Source organism: Elephas maximus, chromosome 20 (assembly GCF_024166365.1).
Source record: "Elephas maximus indicus isolate mEleMax1 chromosome 20, mEleMax1 primary haplotype, whole genome shotgun sequence".
In the NCBI taxonomy this organism is placed as follows: Eukaryota; Metazoa; Chordata; class Mammalia; order Proboscidea; family Elephantidae; genus Elephas; species Elephas maximus.
The window spans coordinates 34,806,139-34,829,137 of NC_064838.1; the positions used below are offsets into that span (position 1 = coordinate 34,806,139).

Sequence of the window (22,999 nt, forward strand, 5' to 3'; positions counted from 1 at the left end):
AACCTCTACCCCTTATTGGTGCCCAACAGATGTTGGGGGGCATGGGGGATGCGAGGCTAGAAAAGCCCCTGCTTCAGTCCCCACTGCCCCTGTCCTGGACTCAGGGTCAAATAAAATGGAGCAAGTAAAGTCATCTGGGCTTGGCTCCATTTCTATTGGAGGCTGCAGAGGATGGGGGAGGGGAGGCAGGAGCCTGCACTCCAAGTCCTAGTGTGCCATCATCCTAGAGAGCCAGAGGCCATCAGGGACTCTGCATGGAGCAACTCCAGAATTCTTACTTAGTGACAAAGACATGGGTCTTCCGGTTTAGCCACTCCCATGGTATCTCTGATCCTTGGGTGGGGGATGAGGAGATAAGTCTCATTTTACAGATAAGGAAACTGAGTCTGAAAGAAAATTTGGGGCTCGCCCAAGGTCACACGGCAGTGAACAGGAGGCAAGGACTCATGACAGAATGAAATCTAATGGGCACAGAAACACTTACAACATGACACGTAGAGAAGACCCCTTCTCCAAGGGGTGTGGACTTGTCTCTTCCTTTGCAGTGGGCCAAAGTCACCTGAAAATGAAATAGCCAACAAGCCGCACCCATCTGAAAAAGTGTAGTACTTCCTAGTTGTCGTGGGTTGAGTGGTGGCTCCCCAAGATATGTCTACCTGGAACCTGTGAATGTGACTTCATTTGGAAAAAAAGTCTTTGCATATGTGATTAAGTTAAAGATCTGGAGATGAGTTCATCCTAGGTTATCTGGGTGGGCTCCAAATCCAGTGACAAATGTCCTGGTAAGAGACAGAAGAGAAGACAGACTCAAAGTAGAAGCTTATGTGAAGACAGAGGCAGAAGCTGGCGCAATGCAGTCACAAACTGCCAGAAGCTGGAAAAGGCTTACCCCGTCAACTTTCACCCAAACCCCAATAAGATATTCAAAAACAAAACCACTAGAAGGGGTAAACCGGTATACTCAAACACTGGAATTCAAGCTACACGCAATACAATGGGGATGCACTTCACAATGTGGAGTAAAAGCAAATCATAAAAGAATATATACAGCATGGTTCCATTTATGGAAACTTTAAAAACAGGAAAAATGAAATATATTGTTTAGGGATACATATAAAAGCAAGGAAATCATTACTCCAAGTCAGAGCAATGGTTTTCAACCTAGATTGAACACTAGAACCCCATGGGGAGATTTCACCGAGGCAGATGCTAGGGTCTCCACCCCAGACCAATTAAACCCAAACCTTTGGGGTACAGAATCATGAGAGGCATAGGGATTTTCTTAAGCTTCCTCAGGGGGATAAAAAACCAGTTGCCATGGAGTCGATTCCAACTCCATGTGTGTCAGAGTAGGGTTTTCAATATCTGATTTCTTAGATCTCCAGGCCTTTCTTCCACGGTGCCTCTGGGTGGACTCGAACCACCAACCTTGGTTAGCAGCAGAGGACATTATTTCCAATGTGGGGCCAGGGATGAGAAAGGCTGTACAAGGAAGGAGAGGGATGCTTCTATTTCTTGGCCCAAGTGATGGCTATATGGGTCCAAGCCCAAGCCAAGCCCAGTGCCGTTGAGTCGATTCCAACTCACAGGGACCCTATAGGACAGAGCAGAACTGCCCCATAGAGTTTCCAAGGAGCGCCTGGCAGACTCGAACTGCTGACCCTTTGGTTAGAAGCCGTAGCACTTAACCACTACGCCACCAGGGTTTCCGGCTATATGGGTATCATTTCATAATTATTCTTTAAAATACAGAGATGTGTTTTATGCACTCTTCTGTATGTTTGATACATTTCACAATTTTTTTAAGTAAAAAAGCTAACCAGTCTCCTCCCAGTTCGGGTGGGGTCAGAAACAGCCAACTAAAAACATCACATATTCAACTCAGCAGAAAGTATAGTCCATGGCAAGCATTTACTTTCTCAGCAAATCCTCAAAACAATATCATGAGGTAGATACTTTTATTATCTCAAGTCCAGAGAGGTGAAGTCACTTGCCCAACATCACACAGCAAGTGGCCTAGCCAGGTCTGTCTGCCTGCAGAGCCCAGCATCATAAACCATGGCCTTACTGCATGCTAAGCACTGATCTCATTTTCCATGGGCCTGGCCACAGGTCCCCTCTCCCCTTCCAGAGGGTGTCAGGGACAGTGGGATGACTATTGTTGGCGGAGCCCCAGGCACTGCAAGGTCTTAGTGAAATAAGGGGGCAGGGGCGCTAGAAGTTCAATGGGGGTGTCCCGGGGCCTGGGGCCTGGGAGAAGGAGAGAATGCAGGTGGAGGTGCAAGGGCAGCTGGGCAGCCTGGGAGGGGGTCAGGCGAAGGCATCTGAGGAGGGCTTCATCCAGGACCTGGGGGTGGGAGAGGCATGTCAGCATATAGCCATGTATGTTCCAACAAGCTGAGTACTCAGAGCTAGCTGAAATGGGTGAGGCAAGTTCTCCCTCCCTGCCTCCCTTGTGTGGCGTTATATTTATTTCCTCATTGCGCACAAACACCCACACACTCACATCCACACACTCACTCATACCCACACACACACCCCCATGCTCACACTGTGGCAGAGACTGGCTAGGGATTCACCAAATCAGTTTCTTCCTGGGCATAGAGCTAAGCTACGTTTCCCAGCCTCTTGCACTTTGGTGAGGCTACATGATTGAGTTCTAGCCAATGGAATGTGAATGGAAGTATATAAAAAAACCTCCTACATGAACCTGTACTGTCTCACTTCACCTGCTGGCTGATATCAACAGCCTGGATCCCTGAGTGACTGCTTGGAGCAAAGTCTCCCACTCCCACCACACTAATTAGACTTAACATGAGAGGGAAGTTATTGTGTTAAGACTCTGGTACTTTTGAGGTTACTCTGTTACAGCAGATCGAGCTACCTTAATACACAGACACACACACAGACACACACACACACAACCTCTTCTTCCCCTTATACTGCATGGACTCAAAGAGTGACAGCCTCAGAAGGGCCTTTAGAAATCAGCCAGTACAATTCCCTTTTTGAACTGATATGCAGACTAAGGCCCAAGGGTGGCCGTGTCACTTGTTCAGGGTGACACATCAAGACAGGGGCTACAGACAGCCTTGGAAGCCAAGAAGGCTGCTGCCTAGTCCCAGGCTGTACAGCTAATGTTTGGAGATGCTGCCCACTGCCCCCACCCCTCTAGAAGGCAGCAAGCAGGTGGGCTTAGGTACCTGTTTTCGGGGCTTGGTGCTCTCAGCTGGCAGCAGAAAGCGCTGGCCCAGGACAGTGCTGACACGGGCAGAGTACATGTGATCCCCAAGCACAGGGCAGAGCTGCAGAACCATGTGCACCTGTAGCTGACTGGGGAACACTGGGTGAGAGGAGACAGGACAGATGGTGGGCAGCTGTTTTCTGTCCCACCCAGTATTGTCCCTCCCCTTTCCTTTGGGGAGCCCCTGCCCCACACTCAGTGATTCTCAGATCATGTGGTTTCAGTGAGGGAAATGCTACCAACCCTGCCTCCAGAGAGTAGAGCATGGCCAGGTCAGGACAGTCACAGCAGTCAATCCACCTGGCCCGTGTGATTGCTTCATGATGAGACCCAATCCTGAAATTACTGTTGAAGTTACTGGGACTAAGGAACTCTCTTCCCTGCTGAGGTGGCTAAACTGGCTGGATGTAAGCCTAGAACTGCTGGGGGCCATTTATGCCCTCACCAGGGGTGAGTCTGGGGGACAATGAAGCCAACATTGGAAGCAAGAACCAAAAAATGGGGAAACAGTTTCCCAATGACATTCTCTGAGCCCCTGGATCCAGCCATTCCTGAACTGTCAGTTTATGTGACCCAATAATTCCCTTTATTGGCTTACACCAATATGAACTGCTTTTGAGGAAATTTGCAACCAAGAGTACCTTGACAGACACAGAAATGGGGGGGTTATACGGTAGGCATAGTACAAAATGCTTCATATATGTTAACTTATTTAATCCTCATGACAACCCTATAAAGCAGGTCCTACCATCATTCCCATCTTACAGAGAGAAAAACTAATGGTCACAAAAAAGCGTCTTGCCTACCACCTGGGATTGAAACCTAGGACCTGTACTCTGCTTCCATTTCTGGCAATATGGCAACTGGACAATCCAAAAACTCTCTTTGCTACAAACTACCTAGAAACACTGGAGAAAATATGACAATCATCCTTTTAAATACACAGCTGAGCACACAGACAAGTAAGGTCCCTGAGAGCAAAACACAAAAAGGAAAACAAACCCAGGGCACAAAAGACAGACTACACTTTACCTCTCCTAGGGGTGTTGCCAAAGTTGGCATCCAGGGGGCTTGGGTTTTAATAGTTACCTAGGGCCAGAGGTGAGGCCTTTGTGCCCAAATGAAACCCTAGAGGGACAACATTTTCAGTGAAAGATTGGACCAGGAGAAAAAGCCAGCCACCAATGAAGGTAGATGATCACCTTAGGTCTGGATGGGGTAATAAAGTTTTCCCCTGAGAATTCACAACCACAGGCCTGTTCTCACATAGGTTTGGGGCTAAAGTTTACACTACTTGAGTGATCCGTGAACTACAATCTAAGACACTATTTAGAGAGGCTCTGGAGTAATGATATCCCTGGGGCTTCCAGCATAAGCCAAGGCAGAACCTCTTGAGAAGGCCCCATCTCTAATCCAGGTAACAAAATATTCCCATAGATAAAGGCCCAGCTGAACATGAATTCACACTCCAGAATCACAGAACAATGAAAAAAACAGCCCACTAAGTGTGAGAGTCATCAGGAAATACAGTAAGATTAGACCCTCTAGGATCTCAGACAATGAAATGATCAGAAATAGAATATAAGTATGTATAAAATTATTACAGATATAAAAAAATGAGATGAGAAAGTGCTACATTTCTTAAAAAAATTTTGCATTTGGAAAAGAATGAAATAGAACTTTGGAAATGAAAAATACAGTCAATGGACAGATTAAACTGGCAGATTAGACCCAAATGAAGAGAAAATTATTCAAATGGAAGATAGATCTAAAGAAATTACCCAGAATGCAGCAGAGATAAATGGAAAACATGAAAAGTTAAGAGACGCATAGCGAGTAAAATGAGGTCAGTCATCTCCATCAGGAATTTAAAAGGAAGAGAATAGAGAATGAAGAGGGGGCAACACTTAAAGAGAATTTTCCAGGATTGATGAAATATAATAATCCTCAGATTCAGGATATACAGTGAATCCCAATCAGGATGAATAAAACTAAATCCATCCACTATGATTCATCATAGTGAAACTGCAGAACACCACAAAGAGAAGATCCTGAGAGCCATAAATAACAGAAGAAAAAAACAGATTAACGATGATTAGACTGGTATCACAAGTGCTACCTCCTGCAGCTGGGTCTGGTCACATATACCCTTGGGGTCCATCAAATGCTCCCCAGGCTGTCACTGAATACCACCACCTTCCTCTTACCTCCCCCAGTCAAATACACTTCCAAAGGCTGGCTGGAGCTCCATACCCACCTGTCAATGGCTGCAGCTGGACCAGCGCACAGCCGGAGCCTGTGGCCACCACACGGAAGTGGCTGAGAGTCCTTTTGACACCTTCCAGGATGTCCTTCCGGGAAGGAGGCTTCACTGGAACTACCTGCAATGCCAGCCCCCCAAAATAAATAAGCTTTGCACATGACTGGGAGCTATACCCAGACCCTTCCTGAGCAGACTCAGGACAGGGCCACAGTGTGGGCAGTGGTCACTTACCTGTTTTAGGGGACAGGAGAGCCAGCCACCCCAAGTCTATACCCCTGATTCCTCTGTCAGGGACACTGTCTGGAAGGACCCTTCTCTTCCTCAGTCAGACCCTTACTCACAAGATTGGCCCCATCAATGTGTTCCAATTTCAAAGCCGCTTGGATCTTTCCCTCAGAGGTAGCTGGGATCCCATCAGTGATGGCACTGCAGGGAGAAAAAGGCAGGAGGAGGTTGCAGAGTGGCCTGCTAGGACCTCCCTACTGCCCTGGGAGCCTCCCAGGGCTTCTCACCAGTAGGTGGCTGTCGGTCTTTGGACTCTGCATGAGTGAGTGAAGAACTTCTGGAGGCGACTTGCAGTCTGGGGACAACTGGAAAGGAGTACAAGCCCAGAGGAATCCCTGGAGGAAGAGGACAAATCACACAACTTAAAGTCTCTGAGGGGTGCACCCACAAAAAAGGAGACCCCTAGAAAGGGGCACTGACCTGCTGAAGGCCAAACAGTAACACCAGAACTATAATAACCCAGATATCCTCCTGAGGAACAGGTAAGGCTTCCCCTTGTTTGATAACAAGACTGTGTACCTCAATGTTTTTCTCATTTTGCCCTGGCCACCAGGGAGCTCAGAGCCAAATGTCATAAAAATTACCACCATTTGCTGAGTGTCTAAGGAGCCATGGTGGTGCAATGGTTAAGCGCTAGGCTGCTTAATGAGAGGTTGGTAGTTCGAACCCACCCAGCAGTTCTGTGGGAGAAAGACATAGTGACCTGCTTCTGTAAAAATGACAGCCTAGAAAACCCTATGGAGCAGTTTTACTCTGTCACATGGGGTCACGGCTGAGTGTCTGCCACATGCCAGATACTGTACTAGGAATTTTACATGTTAGGTCTTTTTTTCTTTTTATTGTGATGAAAATAGACACACTACAACATTTGCCAACACAACTTCCATATTTACAATTCGATGACATTGATTATATTTTTTAGGTTGGGCCACCATTATCACTACCCTTTTCCAAAATATTCCACCACCATTAACATAAACCCAGTGCCGCCCAAACAAAAACTCCCCCTTCCACCCTCTTCTCACTCTTGGTAACCGTTAAAAATCTTTGGCTTCTATATATTTGCTTATTTCATATAAGTGGGATCAGTCCTTTCGCAACTGACTTATTTCGCTCAGCATAATGTTTTCAAGGTTCATTTGTTGTGACATGCAGCAGGATTTCATTTCTCTTTAAGGCTGCATAATATTCCATTGTGTGTATATACCACATTTTGTTTATCAGTCGATCTGCTGATGGACATTTTGGTTGTTTCTACTTTTGGCTATTGTGAAAACTGCTGCAGTGAACACTGGTATACAGATATCTGTATGCATTCTTGCCTTCACTTCTTTTGGGTATATACTGAGGACTGGGATTGATGGGTCTATATATTAGCTCTTAAATAATCAAATTCTTCACAAGCCCATGAGTTTGTGGACTTGCAGAAAGATTTCATCTCAAGTATCATCTCTAGTTGACGGTAGCTGGAGGAAAGAGTATCATGGATTGACCAACAATGCCTGCCATGGGTATGGCATTGGGAAAATGCCTGCACAGTGAGCATGAGGTAGGTATTATTATCTCTGTTTTACAGTTAAGGGAACTGAGGTGAGGCTCAGGGAGGTTCTGTTCTTTGCCCAGGTTCACACAGTTTGTAAATAAAACAGTTGGGATTTGAACCCAAGATCTGTCGGTTTCCTGCTCTTTTTCATAGCCCTCACATCGTACCTCTGTCATCCCAAACCTTTGTCTGGAAATTGTCTTTGCTTATTCCCAAGCATCTGTCTCCTCGCCCCAGGTGGCTCCTTGTCCTCCTACCTTTTTTTTTTTTTAGGGTTTCCTGGCCTCCTGCCTTCTTATTTTGGAAACCCTGGTGGTGTAGTGGTTAAGCGCTATGGCTTCTAACCAAAAGGTTGGCAGTTTGAATACACCCGGCGCTCCTTGGAAACCCTATGGGGTAGTTCTACTGTATCCTATAGGGTCTCTATGAGTCAGAATCGACTCAGCGGCAATGGGTTTGCTTTTTATTTTGTTTCTACCTTCTTATTACCCCCTACCACTTACTTCCCAGGTGCTCGGACAATCTGGAGCTCCCGCTCCCCGAGCCCCAGTGACTGGCTTAGCTCTGGCAGCACTGAGAGCAGTGTCAGGTCTCCTGGTTTCCCTGGGAAAGAAGAAGGATAATTACAGGTTGCTCCCAGAGGCCATAGCTAGATGTCACACCCCCTTTCACAGCATTCCCTTCCCCTGCCCTCTATCCCTACCTGTTACTGGCAGCCCCTGTGGCTTGTTGACTGTCACTAGAGGTCCTGAAATACATGATGTTACATGACCACTGGCAGAAGCAAAAGCAACAGTTAACCTTTGTGCAACCCTTAGTTTACAAAGCACTTTCTCATGTATGTTAGCATGTGAGCTCAATGACAACTCTCAGTCAAGAGGTATCAACCCCATCCTAAACTGAACTTCTCTCTGTCCCTCAAATATGCCATTTGAGGCCACCTCAGGGCCTTTGCACTTGCCATTTCCTCTGCCCCAGATTTTTACATGTCTGGCTCCTACTATATCATCTTGGCTCATATATTACCACCACAAAGAGGCCTGAAGCCCCAATCTAATGTTTGCTCCTTCCTCCCCAGCCCCTCACCATCACAACACCCTGTTTTAGTTTATTCATAGCACTGATCGCCGTTAAGTAACTTGTTCATTTATTTTCTGGTTAATCCATTTCTCCTGCTAGAATGTTGGCTCCCTGGGGGCAGAAACCATATTTATCTTGTTCAGCACTGTACAGCCAGTGCTCAGACCATAGCAGGTGCTCAAAAATAGTAGTTAAGAAAATCAATAAATCACTGAATGGAGAAGCTGAGGCTCAGAGGAATTAAGTGATTTTCCTAAAGCCACATAGCAAGCTGGTATAGAGCCTAGATATCTGACTCCAAAGCCTGGGTTTTGTCTGTCGATAAAAAATAATTTATTACTATAGAAATTCCCATAACTGAGTCCTAGTAAGTGCAAGGCTCTCTAGTTATTTGCATCCCCTCCACACACCCACTCCCTACACACACACACCCCTATCCCAAGATGATGAAGTTCAGAGAGGTTACGTTGCTCGCCTTAGCTCGTGCTACTAGTGGAAGGCAGAACTGGGATTTGAGCGCAGGGCTTCTCGAACCCAGCCAGCCTCCTAGAAGGCTCGAAGCCGCAGGCTCCCCTCGCGGGTCTCTGTGCAGCTGTGCTTATCACCCCTCACCTTTCTGATCCACCACGGCTGCTGTCAGCACATCAACCAGCTCCTCGCGACTGAGGTCCTCTGGCCGTAGTAGCCCGGGACATGGTTGGTCCCTGCGGGGTCCCGACCGTTTACTGGAGCCTTGAGGTTGCAGCTGATGCCTGGAAAGGATGAGAGAAGCAACCGGTGGATGTTTCGCGGTGCCGCATTCCTATCTCCACACACCTCTCTCCAAACCCTGCCTCCTCTTCAGAATGCCTGGGCTGAGCTTCCCGAAAAGTCTGGTTCAACTGGCCCCATTTTATAGAGGAGAGAACTGAGACTCAGGCCGAATGATTAGCTTAGGGGCACACAGCAGAGCCGGCATTAGAGTCCATGTCTATCTAGCTCCAGATCCTGCACAGAGCCGCCCCTGCCTCTCTCCGACACGAGGGTAGAGCGTAATCACCCAGCCTTGGTGCCAAAGCCTGCGGCCGCGAGCGCTGCACGGACCCCAGGGCCCCGCCGCCAGCCAACCCAGCTCCGGCCCCAAATACAGCAGCCCACCATCTCCGCTGCGAAGACAGTGCGCATGTGTGTCCAGAAGGACAGCCCCACACACCTGCAGTGCGCTGATTGGTCAGATTGGCTGTCAATCGGAATAAGCGAGGAGACTGCGCTCAGAACCGTGAGGAGGCGGAGCTTTGCCTCTGCCGGTCCGCCCACCAACCCACTACTGTCGAGTCGGTAGAAGGAAATAAATAAATCCGTACTTTGTGCTTTCGGGAAAACTGAGGCGCACGGCGGGACCAAAACTGGGACGAAAGTTCAAGGTTCTCTGATCATCATTCCAACTTTTAGGAGCTTCCTGGCCTCAGAAAAACACCACTGAAGCACAATTTCGTAAGGCAAATTGGCAAAAAAAAAATCCCACATCCTTTGGTCCAGTAAACCTGTCCCTAGAACACAGCCTGTTGCATAATCCAAACGGAGAAAAAGGCCAAAAAGGCAGAAAGACATTAACTACAGCGTTACTTGTCAAAGCAAAATAAAACAAATTTCAAAACTAGGAAACAAATTGTCCAGTGGTGAAATCTATTAACCCCCCTTCTCCCCCCCCCAAAAAACATTGCCTTTCAGTCGATTCCGACTCATAGCGACCCTATAGGACAGAGTAGAACTGCCCCATAGAGTTTCCCAGGAGCGTCTGGTGGAGTCGAACTGCCGACCTTTTGGTTAGCAGCCTAGCTCTTAACCACTACGCCACCAGGGTTTCCAAAATAAATTTAATACATAAGTCAGTCAATATTTTTTTAATGCTAACTCTATGCCAGGGGCCCTGGTGGCAAAATGGTTAAGTGCTGGGCTGCTAACTGAAAGGTTGGTGGTTTGAACCCACCCAGTGGAACCCACTGCAGCAACTCTGAAGGAGAAAGACCTGGCAACTGCTTCCATACAGATTACAAGAAAACCCTACAGGGCAGTTCCACTCACATTAGGTTGCTATTAGTGGAAATCAACTGCAGGGTACCTAACAACAACAACAAACTCTATGCTGGTTGCAAGACCCTTGCAATCTCTGTGCTGAAAACACAGATCCACAAAACTCAGGCCCTGCCTACAGAAGGTCATTGAGTTGACAGAAGATTGGGGTCATAGCATTACAATTCACCTTGCTAAACGCTGTGGAGACGCTGAGAGAAGTGCGATGATGGGCAGAGGTGAAATCACAGATCAGAGAAAGCTTCCAAGCAAAGGGCCATCTGAGATGACTTGTGAAGAACTAACAAAAATCCACCAGGAGGAAAAGGTGTGGGAGGGGGAGAAGAAAGGGGTAAGCAGAGGGAGGGAGCAATGAGGAGAAATGAGAAGATAAGTGAAAAAAAGCAAAGTACATCATGGGCTCTATACTGTGATTGTTATTGTTGGGAGGTGCCATCAAGTTGGTTCCAACTCATAGAGACCCTATGTACAATAGAATGAAACACTGCCTGGTCCTGTGCCATACTCAAAATCACTCCTCTGTTTGAGTCCATTGTTACAGCCACTGTGTTAATCCATCTTGTTGAAGATCTTCCTCTTTTTTGATGACCCTCTACCTTACCAAGCATGATGTTCTTCTCCAGGGACTGGTCCCTCCTGGTAACATGTCCAAAGCACATAAGATGAAGTCTCGCTATCCTTGCTTCCAAGGAGCATTCTGGGTGTATTTCTTCCAAGACAGACTAGTTTGTTCTTTTGGTAATCCATAGTATTTTCAATATTCACCAATACTATAATTAAAAAAAAAAAAATACCACTGCCGTCGAGTCAATTCTGACTCATAGCGACCCTATAGTTCAAAGGCATCAATTTTTCAGTCTTCCTTATTCATTGTCCAGCTTTCACATGCGTATGAGGCGATTGAAAATACCATGGCTTGGGTCAGGCACACTTTAATCCTCAAAGCGACATCTTTGCTTTTTAACATTCAAAGAAGTCTTTTCCAGCAGATTTGCCCAATGCAATGTGTCATTTGATTTTTTGACTGCTGCTTCCATGGGTGTTGATTGTGAATCCAAGTAAAATGATTCACATTTTCTTTTCTCCATTTATCATGATGTTGCTTATTGGTCTAGTTGTGAGGATTTTTGTTTTATGTTGATATGTAATTCATACTGAAGGCTGTAGTCTTTGATTTTCATCAGTAAGTGCTCCCAGTCCTCTTTACTTTTAGAAAGAAAGGTTGTGTCATCTGCATATCACAGGTTGTTAATAAGTTTTCATCCAATCTTGATGCTGCGTTCTTCTTCATTTGAAGGAGCTTGGGACAAATGCCAAGCTTCCACCCCCACCCTAACCTAAATCATCGATCAGTAACTTCACATGAGGGACAGGCAGACCACGGCTTCAGCAAGGGTTGATGGGAATACCTTCTGTGCTGGGGAAACATTGGGGCTTCCTGCAAGAAGGCCAGCCCATGGAGGCAGCCTGACCCTGAGCCAGGCCTCCAGCAAAAACTGCAAGAGCAGGAGAGCCCAGAATAGCAAGTGCTTCTCTACCAGCTTTGGCAGCTCCTTCCACACAGAGCTGCAGGATTCTGGGTCAGCTGCCTGCACTAAGTCTCCAGACTCTAGCTTTGATAACCTAGGTTTGTCTAAAAAAAAAAATCAAACCAAACTTGTTGCCATCGAGTGGATTCCAACTCACGGCAACTCTATAGGACAGAGTATAACTCCCCCATAGAGTTTCCAAGGAGCGCCTGGTAGATTCAAACTGCTGACCTTTTGGTTAGCAGTCATAGCACTTAACTACTACCCACCCTTTGTCTTAATATTTAGTAAACCCAAATAAGCTTTATAGTAAAAACCAAAATCAAACCCATTGCTGTCGAGTGGATTCTGACTCATAACAACCCTAAAGGACAGTAGAACTGCCCCCATATGGTTTCCAAGTCTGTAATCTTTATGGAAGCAGACTGCCACATCTTTCTCTTTGGAGCCGCTAGTGGATTTGAACCACCGACTTTTTGGCTAGCAGCTCAATGCTTAACCACTGTGCCACCAGGGCTCCTTGGGTTTATAGTTAGGGTCACAAAATGACAGTTTTTGAATCAGAGAGTCACAGACTAAAGCAGTCACCTACACATCCAGCCTTCCACGTTTCTCTTGAGTTGCCCATTCTGGAGAAATGCCAGCTTACACTGATGAGAAACTAATACTCTTTGTGGCTCCCTAACAGCTTGCTTCGAAATCCTGAGATTGAAAGCTCTAAATGCAAAAAAGGTAAACTGACTGGCAAGCTAAGGCAAGCATTGATGGAGAGTTGTGTTACAGCTTGATTAGTGCATTCCAACTTAAACACTTAACTAGAAGAGAGCCTTAATCCCATTTTCCCACTCTAAACCTTCTGATAGGCAATTTAACTGGGAAATTGTCACTTATTATATTGATTACATGATCTGCTCAAATCTCAGATTAAACAGACTTTAGTTCCAAAATCAGCCACAATTTTTTATTTTTGTAGAAAGTACTGTCAATTTCCTATAATCCTACAATCCATGTTGCAGTCCCTGAGTGGTACAAACAGTTAACACACTTGCCTGCTAACTGAAAGGTTAGAGGTTCAAGTCCACCCAGAGATGCCTCGGGAGAAAAACCTGGTGATCTACTTTCAAAAAAAATTAGCCACTGAATACCTTGTGGAGCACAGTTCTACTCTGACACATGTGGGGTCACCATGAGTCAGCGTTAACATTTTTTTTTTTTTTAAATCTCATGTTATGGTAAATGGTTTGAGAACAGATTCTTCTCTTCAGGCCTTTGCAGCCTCCCAAACAGAAGCCCACCCTCGCCCTCAAAGAACACAGGCAAAGAATATGTATCAGCATAAATAATTTATTGCATACTCTAATATTATACACTAGCGGGCTTGACAGTTCACACAGGAGTATTCAGGATAGGGGATTCAGGAGGGAGGGAGTGAAAGTGTAGGACATGAACACAGGTTGCCGAAGGACACATTTCACGCTATAGCCTGCTGGTGACCAGTTTTTGGTCAGCTAAGCTACCTTGGGCAGGAAGGAACAAAGCCTGAACCTGCTGTTCTCCTTCGGCCAGCCCACTCCAGGTTTCCAGCCCTTCCTCCTGCTTTCTCATTCATGTCCTGTGAGCTGAGGAAGGTGTAGGGAGTTAAGAAGCTCTGTAGCTAGCTGTTAGGCTTATGGGCTCTGAGGCTGAGCATAGGGTCCCCTGCATAGCTCTTGGCAGGCGAAGGCCTCCAAGGACTTGAGTCTTCATTGCAGTATCTTCAGACAGGGCGAAATGAGGGACAAGGCCTTGCCTTGGGGTTCTGCCCTTCCTCTGTGGCATCCAGGAGCTGCTGCATGTAACAGGAGGTGCCAAGCAATAAGTGGCCCGTGGCCTGCATGCCAAAGAGGGCCCAGCGAAGAGCTTCCCTGGGTAGAAAGAGAAGGCACTGGGACAAATCGTGAACAATACCTCTCCCTCGTCCCCTTAAATGCCTCCACCCTTATACTCCCAATCTGTCCTGGAAGAAATCTGTTTCATTTTGGTAATTTGCATCATCAGTGAATTGTGAATGGCACTGAGGTGGTAGGACTAAAAACATTTTATAAATTACAGAGTGATATGCAAACAGGAACCCATGCTGCCTCGCCTCAGCGAATGGAAAGGGTCTACAGGCATTACACGCAATCATAAGATCATTCGGATGTCTGGAACCTCCCTACTTTCTCATGCAAAATTCAAGCCCATTTAATAAGGCTTTTTTTTTTTTTTTTTTTTTAAATACTCCCTTGGACCTGTCAGATTGATCTATAAAGCACGTCTCTGCCCTTCGTGACACTCTCTCCTAGACTCCCAGGCCTTTCGAAGTCACTTGGCATCTAGCAACTGGGGCAGTGTGGAAGCTACCAGAAGAAGCTGCCTAAAGACCATGCTCTGCTCTTCCCTAACTTTGTGGCTTTGGACCAATTATATCACCTCAGTCTCAGTGGCTACACTCACCTAATGGGGTAAGAATGTTCTAAAAGCAACCCAGGAGCAGTTAAACTTGGGAAACACTACCACAATAGTATTTGTCTTATGATTTTCTACATGCTTCCTGGGAAACCCTGGTGGCGTAGTAGTTAAGTGCTACAGCTGCTAACCAAAAGGTTGGCAGTTCAAATCCACCAGGTGCTCCTTGGAAACTCTATGGGGCTGTTCTACTCTGTCCTATAGGGCCACCATGAATCAGAATTGACTCGACGGCAACAGGTTTGGTTTTTTGTTTTTTTTCATGCTTCCTGTGATGCTTTAAAAAGTTTGGTCGACTTTTTACATAAACCCAAACCAAGAAAGCCTGTTTTCATCGAGTTGATTCTGACTCACAGCAGCCCTATAGGACAGAGTAGAACTGCCCCATAGTGTTTCCAAGGAGTAGCTGGTGGATTTGAACCGCCAACCTTTTGGTTAGCAGCAGGGGTCTTAGCCACTGCACTACCAAGACTCCTTTTAAAGAAAAAGTTAAAAAAAAAAAAAAAAAGTTGATTAGAGACTACAAATGACTCTTGTCTACAGACATCCAAATAAAGTCTATCTTATGGAGGGGCAATTGATATTCATCCCTTCCACTTCCTTGGAAAAAGCTAGTTTTGTACTTATTTATAAATTTATTTTAGCATTCTTGATGAACCTATATACGTGTGGGACTTTGAATTCTGCTTTGAACTGACTGAAAATTCTTGCTGGTTCTTTTATTAATGAGTTAAATAAATCTTTGACACGTGTTCATTTTTTAAAAAGTTGATTAGAATACCATTTAGGAGAACTTACTATTTTGAGTGAAAAAAAAATTAGTTGCTATAGTGGACTACCACCACCACCAGTAGCCATGGAGTTGATTCTGACTCATGGCGATCCCATGTGTTACAGAGTAAAACTGCCCCATAGGGTTTCCCAGGAGCAGCTGGTGAATTCAAACTGCTGACCTTTTGGTTAGCAGGCGTAGCACTTAACCATTGCACCACCAGGGCTCCAGTGACCTTGTAACCAAAAAAACCCATTGCCATTGAGTCGACTCCAACTCATAGCGACCCTATAGGACAGAGTAGAACTGCCCCATAGAGTTTTCAAGGAACGCCTGGTGGATTTCAACTGTCGACCTTTTGGTTAGCAGCCATAACTCTTAACCGCTGCGCCACTAGGGTTTCCAGTGACCTTATAGTTCCCCCTTAAATGCTGTTCATAGAGACATAATAATTGAGACCTGAGAATGACAGGAAACCAAGCCTAGACTTCAGACCCATCACCCCCTGCCTTTTTTTTTTTTTTTAAGTATAGTGGAATCACAGTGATTTTTATTTATTTTTGGATAGATTTAGTTTTTATAAATACCTTCCACTATAGCAGAAGTCCCTGGGTGACACAGACAGTTAAGGACTTGACTACTAAGCAGAAAGTTGGTGGTTTGAACCCACCCAGAGGCACCTCAGAAGAAAGGCCTGGCAAGGCAATCTGCTTCTTGAGGGTCACAGCCTTGAGTCACACTATGAGTCAGAATCAACTCAAAAGCAACTGGTTTAGTTTTGCTTATAGGATTGCTATGAGTCAGAATCGACTCAATGGCAACGGGATTGTTTGTTTTAGTAAGTTTTAGGAAATAAAAATTCATTTTAACATTCACAAAAACAAACTAACTAAATATGACCAGGTTCCACCAGGAGAAGTATGTGTAGCCCTTTGGCATACAATAGTGTAATCCAAAGCATTTAGGTAAGCCATTCAAGTATTAGACAAATACTGTTATGCTTTTTCAGCACCTAAGCTGGCCCCAGTCCCTGAGAAGGTAGAGGTGGTTGTGAGCAGATAGGGGCTCTCCCATTGTTGAATACCCACCCTGTCTCCAGCTAACCCCAATCCACTCACTTCATGATGCGCTTGGCCCCATAGCAGTGCAGATCGTAGGAAACAGAGTATGTGCCATAGAGAGTCGCCTTCATGCTCAGGCAGCCAATAAAGTCTTGAGGGTTCGTCTTGTACAAGTCGAAGGTCACACAAGCCACATCGATCTTCTTGGCAGGCTTATGGGAGAGGAAGAGTTGGTACCTAGCCCGCTGCATCAAGACAAGAAGGTGGTTGGCTCCCCCCAAGGTTTTCTCTCAGGTGCCCAGTTGTTCTCTCTACAGGTAGGCCCTCACCTGCTCTGATGGGAACTGCCATTTCTGCCCCTTCTGGAGCACCATGAACACTGTGTCCTCTGCCAGGGCCTGGAAATACTCTTCTGTCTCTACAGTTGTGCCATCTTCCTCTAGCACCAGGTAGAAGGGCTTGTCTGCCAGCATCAGAGTGTCTCGGACCTGGGGAATAAGGTCAATGCTGCTTCTGCCATCCCCATAGAGCCACAGAACAGGGATGGGGGGAGACCCACATTACCTCAGCTGTCAGGGCAAAGGGTGACCTAGTAGAGAAAGAACAGGGAGCCAGGCACTATGCGATGGAACTGAAACCCAGGCTCTCAGCTGTGGGATCACAACCCAAGAACTCTGTCATGATACCTCTTGGTACCTGGCTTCATGGCAAATATTCTAACGGCACTGTCCAATAAAAGTATAATAGGGGCCACATATATAATTTTTAATTGATAGATAATTCACATACCATAAAATTCACCCTTTTAAGGTGTACAACTCAATGGTTCTTAATATATTCACAAGGTTGTGCATCGATCACCACTATCTAATTCCAGAATATTTTTATCATCCCAAAAAGAAACCCCATGTCCATTAACAGCCATTCCCATTCTCCTCTTCCTCCAGCCCTTGGCAACGACTTATTTACTTTTTTTCTCTATAAATTTGCTTATGCTGGACATTTCGTATAAAAGGAATCATACAATATGTGGCCTTTTGTGTCTGGTTTCTTTCACCTAGCATAATGTTTTCAAGGTTCATTCCCAGGCCCCAAATTGTACAACAATCCTGGGTCCAAACTAAAATGTGAAAGAGCCCTTTTGATTCAAGGAATAAGAAATATAATCTGGCATACTCAGAAGCCTCAAAAAGGGTGGGAAATGGGCTACCAGGAAGAACAGACCTAATAAAGAGAAATGTGGGAGGAAGCCTAGAATATGGGGTTAGGTCAGCTATTATTTTTATGCATTAAACAGACTAGTAATTGGAAGTCTAATCCAAATGCTTGATCTGTGCCAGGCACCTAGGCTTACAGGTGAGTGGGTTTTTGTCCCTGGAACTGATAAACTAACGGGGCAGTGACACACATGGTCACATGACTAATACATAATAAGAGTAGATGAGGCTGTAGGAGAGTCAGAGGGAAAAGTCGCTTCCAACTGAGTGAAGAGGGAGGATGGAGATGGGGAAGCCTAGCATTCCTCCCAGCTGAGAATAGCATCCACAATAGCTGTGTGACCTTGGTTTGTACCTCTGGAAATATGCCTGATCCAAGAAAATCTTTCAGTTACTAAAGTCTTACATAGAAGGTCAATGTGGAAGACAGATTTAAGGAGTCCCTGGGTGGTACAAATGGTTAATGCACTCTATTGTTAACTGAAAGGTCAGAGGTTTGAGTCCACCCCAGAGGTGCCTCAGAAGAAAGGCCTGGCGATCTACTTCTGAAGAGTCAGCCACTGAAAACCCTGTGGAGCACAGCTCTACTGACACAGGTGGGGTTGCCATGAGTCAGAGTTGACTCAGGCAACGATTTTTGTTGGTTTATTTTTGTTTTGCCCTGGCTGAAGGTGGGCAATGGGGAAGGGAATTTCTAAAATCCTGTTCAGTTCCCCAACTTTCAGGCATTTCTTCAAGCTTAAGAACTACTGGAAAAGGGAAGGTAAGAACAAGAACATACGTTCTGAAAATACCACTGATGAATCGTTAACGTGGAATGGCAAAATGCTGCTCGCCTCCTGTCACCAGACATACATTACTGCTTGATGGCCACAGCTCTCCTCCACGCAATCGCTACCAATCCACTGGAGCTGGCCCCAGAGCGGAAACCATCTCATCGTCGATGCCATGAACGCCGCACCTGCTGAACTCCCCGCTCCTGACCCGGAAGACAAAGGTAGCTGACAGGGCCTGCTCAGCCCAGGCCCCAGCGGTTGGCTGTGCCGAGGCGGCCGCCCCTCACCTTGTGGAGGAGGTCCTCGAGGCTGTGCGCCATGATGCCTTTCCGCAGGCTCCTGTCGGCATTGCTTACTCTGTAGGGCCGGGCTCTGGGGGCCTCCGGGCCGGGCTCTGACAGCAGCTGCTGGGTCATCACCGAGGTACTCACAGCCACATACCTGGGGGAGGTTTGTAGCATCTAGATGAGTTGCCTGCTGCCTCCCAGCCCTCCCCCGACTGCGGGCCGAGTTCACTCCCCCACCCCTCTAGGCCAAAACCAGTGGCCTTGGAGTGGGCCAGACTCATGGTGACCTCTAGAGGGCGCTCATCGTAGTCCTCCCCTACCCTCCCACCTAGCCTCTCTAAATCAGTACATTTCAAAATTTAGTGGGCATAGAGTCACCTGGAGATCTTGTTAAAATGCAGATTCTGGTTCAGTAGGCTGGGGTGAGGCTTGAGAATCTGCATTTCTAGCAAGTCCCCAGGTGATGCTGATCCTGCTGGGTAAACAGACCAGACAAGTAGCAAGGTGATGGAAGACCCATCCCCCACCCCTCAATTACCACTTTGCTATCGTGGTCTCACTCTTCTAACCTGTAAAGTGGGATGAAGTAAAGAAGCCTGAAGTCAATTTAAGATATTTTCGAGCTCTGAGGTAGACAAGGAAACCCTAGTGGTGTAGTGGGTTAAGTGCTATGGCTGTTAACCAAAAGGTTGGTGGTTGGAATCCACCAGGTGCTCCTTGGAAGCTCTATGGGGCAGTTCTACTCTATTCTATAAGGTCACTCTGAGTCGAAGCCGACTCGATGACAATGGGTTGGAGGTAGACAATGCAGAACCAAACTCATGAAGGGAACCTGAGTTTTGGAGTTAGGTCCAAGCTCAAATCCTGGCCCCACTCAATTTGCTAGGTGATTGAGAGCACCCAGGAGTCCTGGTGGCCGCAGTGGTTAAAGCACTCAGCTGCTATCCAAAAGGTCAGAGGTTGGAACCTACTAGTTGCTCTGCAGGAGAAAGATTTACAGCCTTGGAAACCCTGTGGGGCAGTTCTGTTCTGTCCTATAGGGTCACTATGAGTTGGAATTGACTCAATGGCAGTGGGTTTTTGGGGGTTTGAGAGCATCCACTCTGTACCTGTTTCCTCATCTATTAATTTGGCGTAATAATAATTCTCACTTCTCAAAGGTTTGTGAGGCTTAAATGATATCAGAAATTAAAGCATTAAGCATAATATCTAGCCTCTGTCTACTCAAAGTGTGGTCCAGGGACCAGGAACATTAGCCTCACCTGGTGGCTTATCAGAAATGCAGAATCTCAGGTTCCACCCCAGATCTTCTGAACTAGAATCGGCATATTAGCAAGATCCCCAGGTGACCCATATGACATTAAATTTTGAAAAGGCCTGGTCTGTAGCTCATAGGTAGCTCCACTCCCTTTCCACCTTGTCTCTCCCACCTGGAGAGGGTCTTGGGGTTGAGAAGTCTGAGAGATTTCATGGCATATTCCATCCTTGTCAGCTGGACTGATTTGGACCTGGGAAGGAGGCAGAAACAGCTCATTAGGGTGAGGGTGGGAGGGTTCTCCCTCATCATTTGACAGAATGTGACTCCATTCCCATCCAGAAGGCCTCCTCCCTGGTCTCTTATCCCCCCTCACACATGCTTTCCCCAGCCTTCTCCTCTCCAAACCCCATGCACACCAGCTGTGACTAAGCCAGAGACCACCCCTCTGTCCTCAGGCTTAGGCCCTCTCAGCTGCTGCTCTGCCCTCCCCAGCCCCACTCACGCCATGTTTCTCTGACCCTGGCTCTGGTCACACTGATGAGGAATCCCAAGCTGGGGCTGAAGAGGCCCTCCCTGGTTAGTTACTGTCCCTGGGGCAGAGTCCACATTACGCTGGCAGGAGGTGGCCCAGGCAGAGATTAGTCACATCACTTCTTATGGATTGAATTGTGTCCTCCCAAAATATGTGTTACAATTGCTAACCTCTATACCTGTGGTACTTGGAGCCCTGGTGGCGCAGTGGTTAAGAGCTTAGCTGCTAACCAAAAGGTTAGCAGTTCAAATCCACCAGTCACTTCTTGGAAACCCTATGGGGCAGTTCTACTCTGTCCTATAGGGTCACTATGAGTCTGTTGGAATCGACTCGACAGCAACAGGTTTGGTTTTTGGTATGCCTGTGGTGGCACCCTCATGGCACAGTGGTCAAAGGGCTCAGCTGCTAACTGGAAAGTAGGAAGGTAGGGCAGTTCAAAGCCACCGGCTGCTCCTCAGGAGAAAGATGTTTCCGTCAAGATTTATAGCCTTGGAAACCATGTGGGGCAGTTCTACTCTGTCCTGTAGGGTCTTTATGAGTTGAATCAACTGGACAGCAGTGGTTTGTTTTTTTTTACACCTGTGGTTATAATCCTATTTGGGAATGGGTTGTCTTTGTTATGTTAATGAGGCATGATTAGTGTAGGGTGTGTCTTGAGTCAATCTCTTGAGATATAAAAGAGATTAAACAAGGGTGCCAAAGTAGAGATCCAGAAGAGAGATGCCAAGCCATGTGAAGATTACCCAGGAGCAGAAGCTTAAAAGATATTAAGACTTTCCTCCAGAACTGATAAAGCCTTCCCCTAAAGCCAAAACCCTGAATTTAAACTAGGAGAGAATAAATTTGTTAAAGCCATGCATTTGTGATATTTCTGTTATAACAGCACTAGATAACTAAGATACCACCTCACTCTGCTGGGGACCGTCCTATCACCTATAGTCCAGAGACCTAACCAGGCTAGGACAGCCTTACAGCTGTAGTCCATGCTCGGCTGCCCGGCCTGAGCCTGTTCTCTCCCGTGGGTCCTTGGGGAATGAACCCCTCCTGAGGCTTCCCACTGGCCAAGACAACTTTCTGTGATGATGGAAATGTCCTATGTCTGTACTCTCCAATACCGTAGCTCCTAGCCACATGTGGCTGTTGAGCACATGAAATGTGGCTAGTATGACTGAGGGACTGAATTTCTCATTTTTTTCAATTTAAGTAGCCACTGTACCTCGTGGCTAGTGGTGACCATATTGTATGGCATGGGCCTCGGCTGATAGACATGATCTCACCTGCCACCATTTTTTCTCCAAAACTTCTGTTCTCCAGCCCTTCCATGCTCCAAGACTTTGCTCAGGTAGTTCCTTCAGCCTTCAATACCTTCCTCTGGCTTGGGGCTAACCGTTTGCAGCCTTGAAGCCCCAGTGTCATTGCTCCATCTTTGGAAAGGTGGACGGCTCACAGAAGTACCCCTTCATTCTGCCCTTCCTAGCCAAGTGCACCTCAAGGTCCATTTCTGCTCTAGCCCCCCAATTCCCAGTGGCTGGCTCTGAGGTATTCTCCCTGTTTCCAGCCTCCAGCACAGGGAAGGTCTGGCACAAAACAAGGGACTCAAGGGATGGTCACGGAGTGAAAGCTGCCTTCCGTCAGGTAATATCACTTTCTCCTTCTAACAACTTGAGGGACACCCCAGGCCAGCCCCCACAGAGGCCAGAAAGCCCTCTCCCCCTTAGCACTACCAAAGCCCACTACGCTCTGGCTTCACTCCCTGTCCCTAGCAAACTCCAAGTCCCACCTCACCTGCTCTCCAAGAGTAAAAAAAAAAAATCCTTACCTCCCTCTCACAGCCTCCTTGCAATACTGCCCTGCTCAGCTCAGCCCTCCCTCCATTTTATTTCCAGCTCCCAATAAAGCCCCTCCCCTGGCCTTCTGCCCCAGCTGGGGAAAAGAGCATGGGTAGTGAGTTTGCAGCTCTCACCCTTGGGATTTCAGCTTAGCCTGACTTCCAGAAAAGGCTGAAAGGAGGGGAGGGGGCATGTTTCGAAAGCTTTGAAAGGATATGGTCCAGGATATGATATCAAGCACAGAGGGCACAGAAAACAGGCAGATCTTGGTTGTAGTTCCAGCTCCACCTCATATTGGCTATTTAAGTTGAGACAAGTTGCCTTACTTCTGTGACCCCCAGTGTCTCTTACCTGTATAACAGGGATAATGATTCCTGTTTTAAAGGGTTGTCGGGTGGATTAGTGATAATAAAAGTCAAGGGCTTTGCAGCACTCAATAGGTGGAAGCAATTATTGGTATTATTGGTAATATAATTCTTTAATAATAGCAGAGGCTAAGACTAGTTGAAACATCCAGTGGTTAAGAGTATAAGCTCTATGATGTAGCAATTCCACTCCTAGTTATATACTCAAGAGAAATGAAGACAAATGTCCGCACAAAAACTTGCAAACAAATGTTCACAGCAGCTATTGTTCATAATAGCCAAAAAGTAGAAACAACCTGAATGTCCATCAACTGATGAAAGGATAAAAAATGTGGTATATCCATACCATGGAATACTATTTGGCAATAAAAAGGATACATGGATGAACCTTGAAAACA

At 46.4% G+C, this 22,999-nt stretch overlaps 2 protein-coding genes across 8 annotated transcripts; both read right to left on the bottom strand.

Moving 5' to 3' along the window:
• Positions 1-4: 4 nt before the first annotated feature.
• On the bottom strand, positions 5-9,579 carry RPUSD3 (RNA pseudouridine synthase D3). 5 transcript variants are annotated; one of them, XR_007514407.1, is made up of 10 exons: positions 9,455-9,579; positions 9,028-9,167; positions 8,039-8,083; positions 7,839-7,938; positions 6,020-6,127; positions 5,849-5,933; positions 5,502-5,625; positions 3,204-3,343; positions 657-2,347; positions 5-592 (listed from the first exon to the last, which is right to left on the bottom strand). XR_007514407.1 is itself a non-coding variant. In XM_049862288.1 (9 exons), the coding sequence occupies exons 1-9, from the start codon at positions 9,577-9,579 to the stop codon at positions 2,156-2,158; spliced, it is 1,059 nt and encodes a 352-aa protein (XP_049718245.1). In that variant the 3' UTR covers positions 5-2,155. The 5 variants fall into 5 exon arrangements, 4 of the variants coding, with proteins under 4 accessions (XP_049718245.1, XP_049718246.1, XP_049718247.1 ...); XM_049862288.1 differs by having other exon boundaries at positions 5-2,347; XM_049862289.1 differs by lacking the exon at positions 8,039-8,083 and having other exon boundaries at positions 5-2,347; positions 9,455-9,568.
• A 3,775-nt stretch (positions 9,580-13,354) lies between these two features.
• CIDEC (cell death inducing DFFA like effector c) lies at positions 13,355-22,244 on the bottom strand. 3 transcript variants are annotated; one of them, XM_049862526.1, is made up of 6 exons: positions 22,227-22,244; positions 20,048-20,125; positions 18,618-18,771; positions 16,667-16,825; positions 16,395-16,549; positions 13,355-13,921 (listed from the first exon to the last, which is right to left on the bottom strand). In XM_049862526.1, the coding sequence occupies exons 2-6, from the start codon at positions 20,098-20,100 to the stop codon at positions 13,774-13,776; spliced, it is 669 nt and encodes a 222-aa protein (XP_049718483.1). In that variant the 5' UTR covers positions 20,101-20,125; positions 22,227-22,244; the 3' UTR covers positions 13,355-13,773. The 3 variants fall into 3 exon arrangements, with proteins under 3 accessions (XP_049718483.1, XP_049718482.1, XP_049718484.1); XM_049862525.1 differs by having other exon boundaries at positions 16,395-16,582; XM_049862527.1 differs by lacking the exons at positions 20,048-20,125; positions 22,227-22,244 and adding an exon at positions 18,996-19,008 and having other exon boundaries at positions 16,395-16,582.
• Between the last annotated feature and the right edge of the window lie 755 nt (positions 22,245-22,999).

Coding starts and splice junctions, on each gene's coding strand:
- CIDEC (XM_049862525.1), bottom strand. CDS start 20,100: ATGGAATATGCCATGAAATCTCTCAGACTTCTCAACCCCAAGACCCTC. Junction 16,583..16,666: donor GGCAGTTCCCATCAGAGCAG/GTGAGGGCCTAC, acceptor GTCTTGATGCAG/CGGGCTAGGTACCAACTCTT. Junction 13,922..16,394: donor GGGGCCAAGCGCATCATGAA/GTGAGTGGATTG, acceptor CTTTCTACCCAG/GGAAGCTCTTCGCTGGGCCC.
- RPUSD3 (XM_049862288.1), bottom strand. CDS start 9,579: ATGCGCACTGTCTTCGCAGCGGAGATGGTGGGCTGCTGTATTTGGGGC. Junction 5,626..5,848: donor ACATTGATGGGGCCAATCTT/GTGAGTAAGGGT, acceptor CTGGCATTGCAG/GTAGTTCCAGTGAAGCCTCC. Junction 3,344..5,501: donor CCAGCTGCAGCCATTGACAG/GTGGGTATGGAG, acceptor CCTCTCACCCAG/TGTTCCCCAGTCAGCTACAG.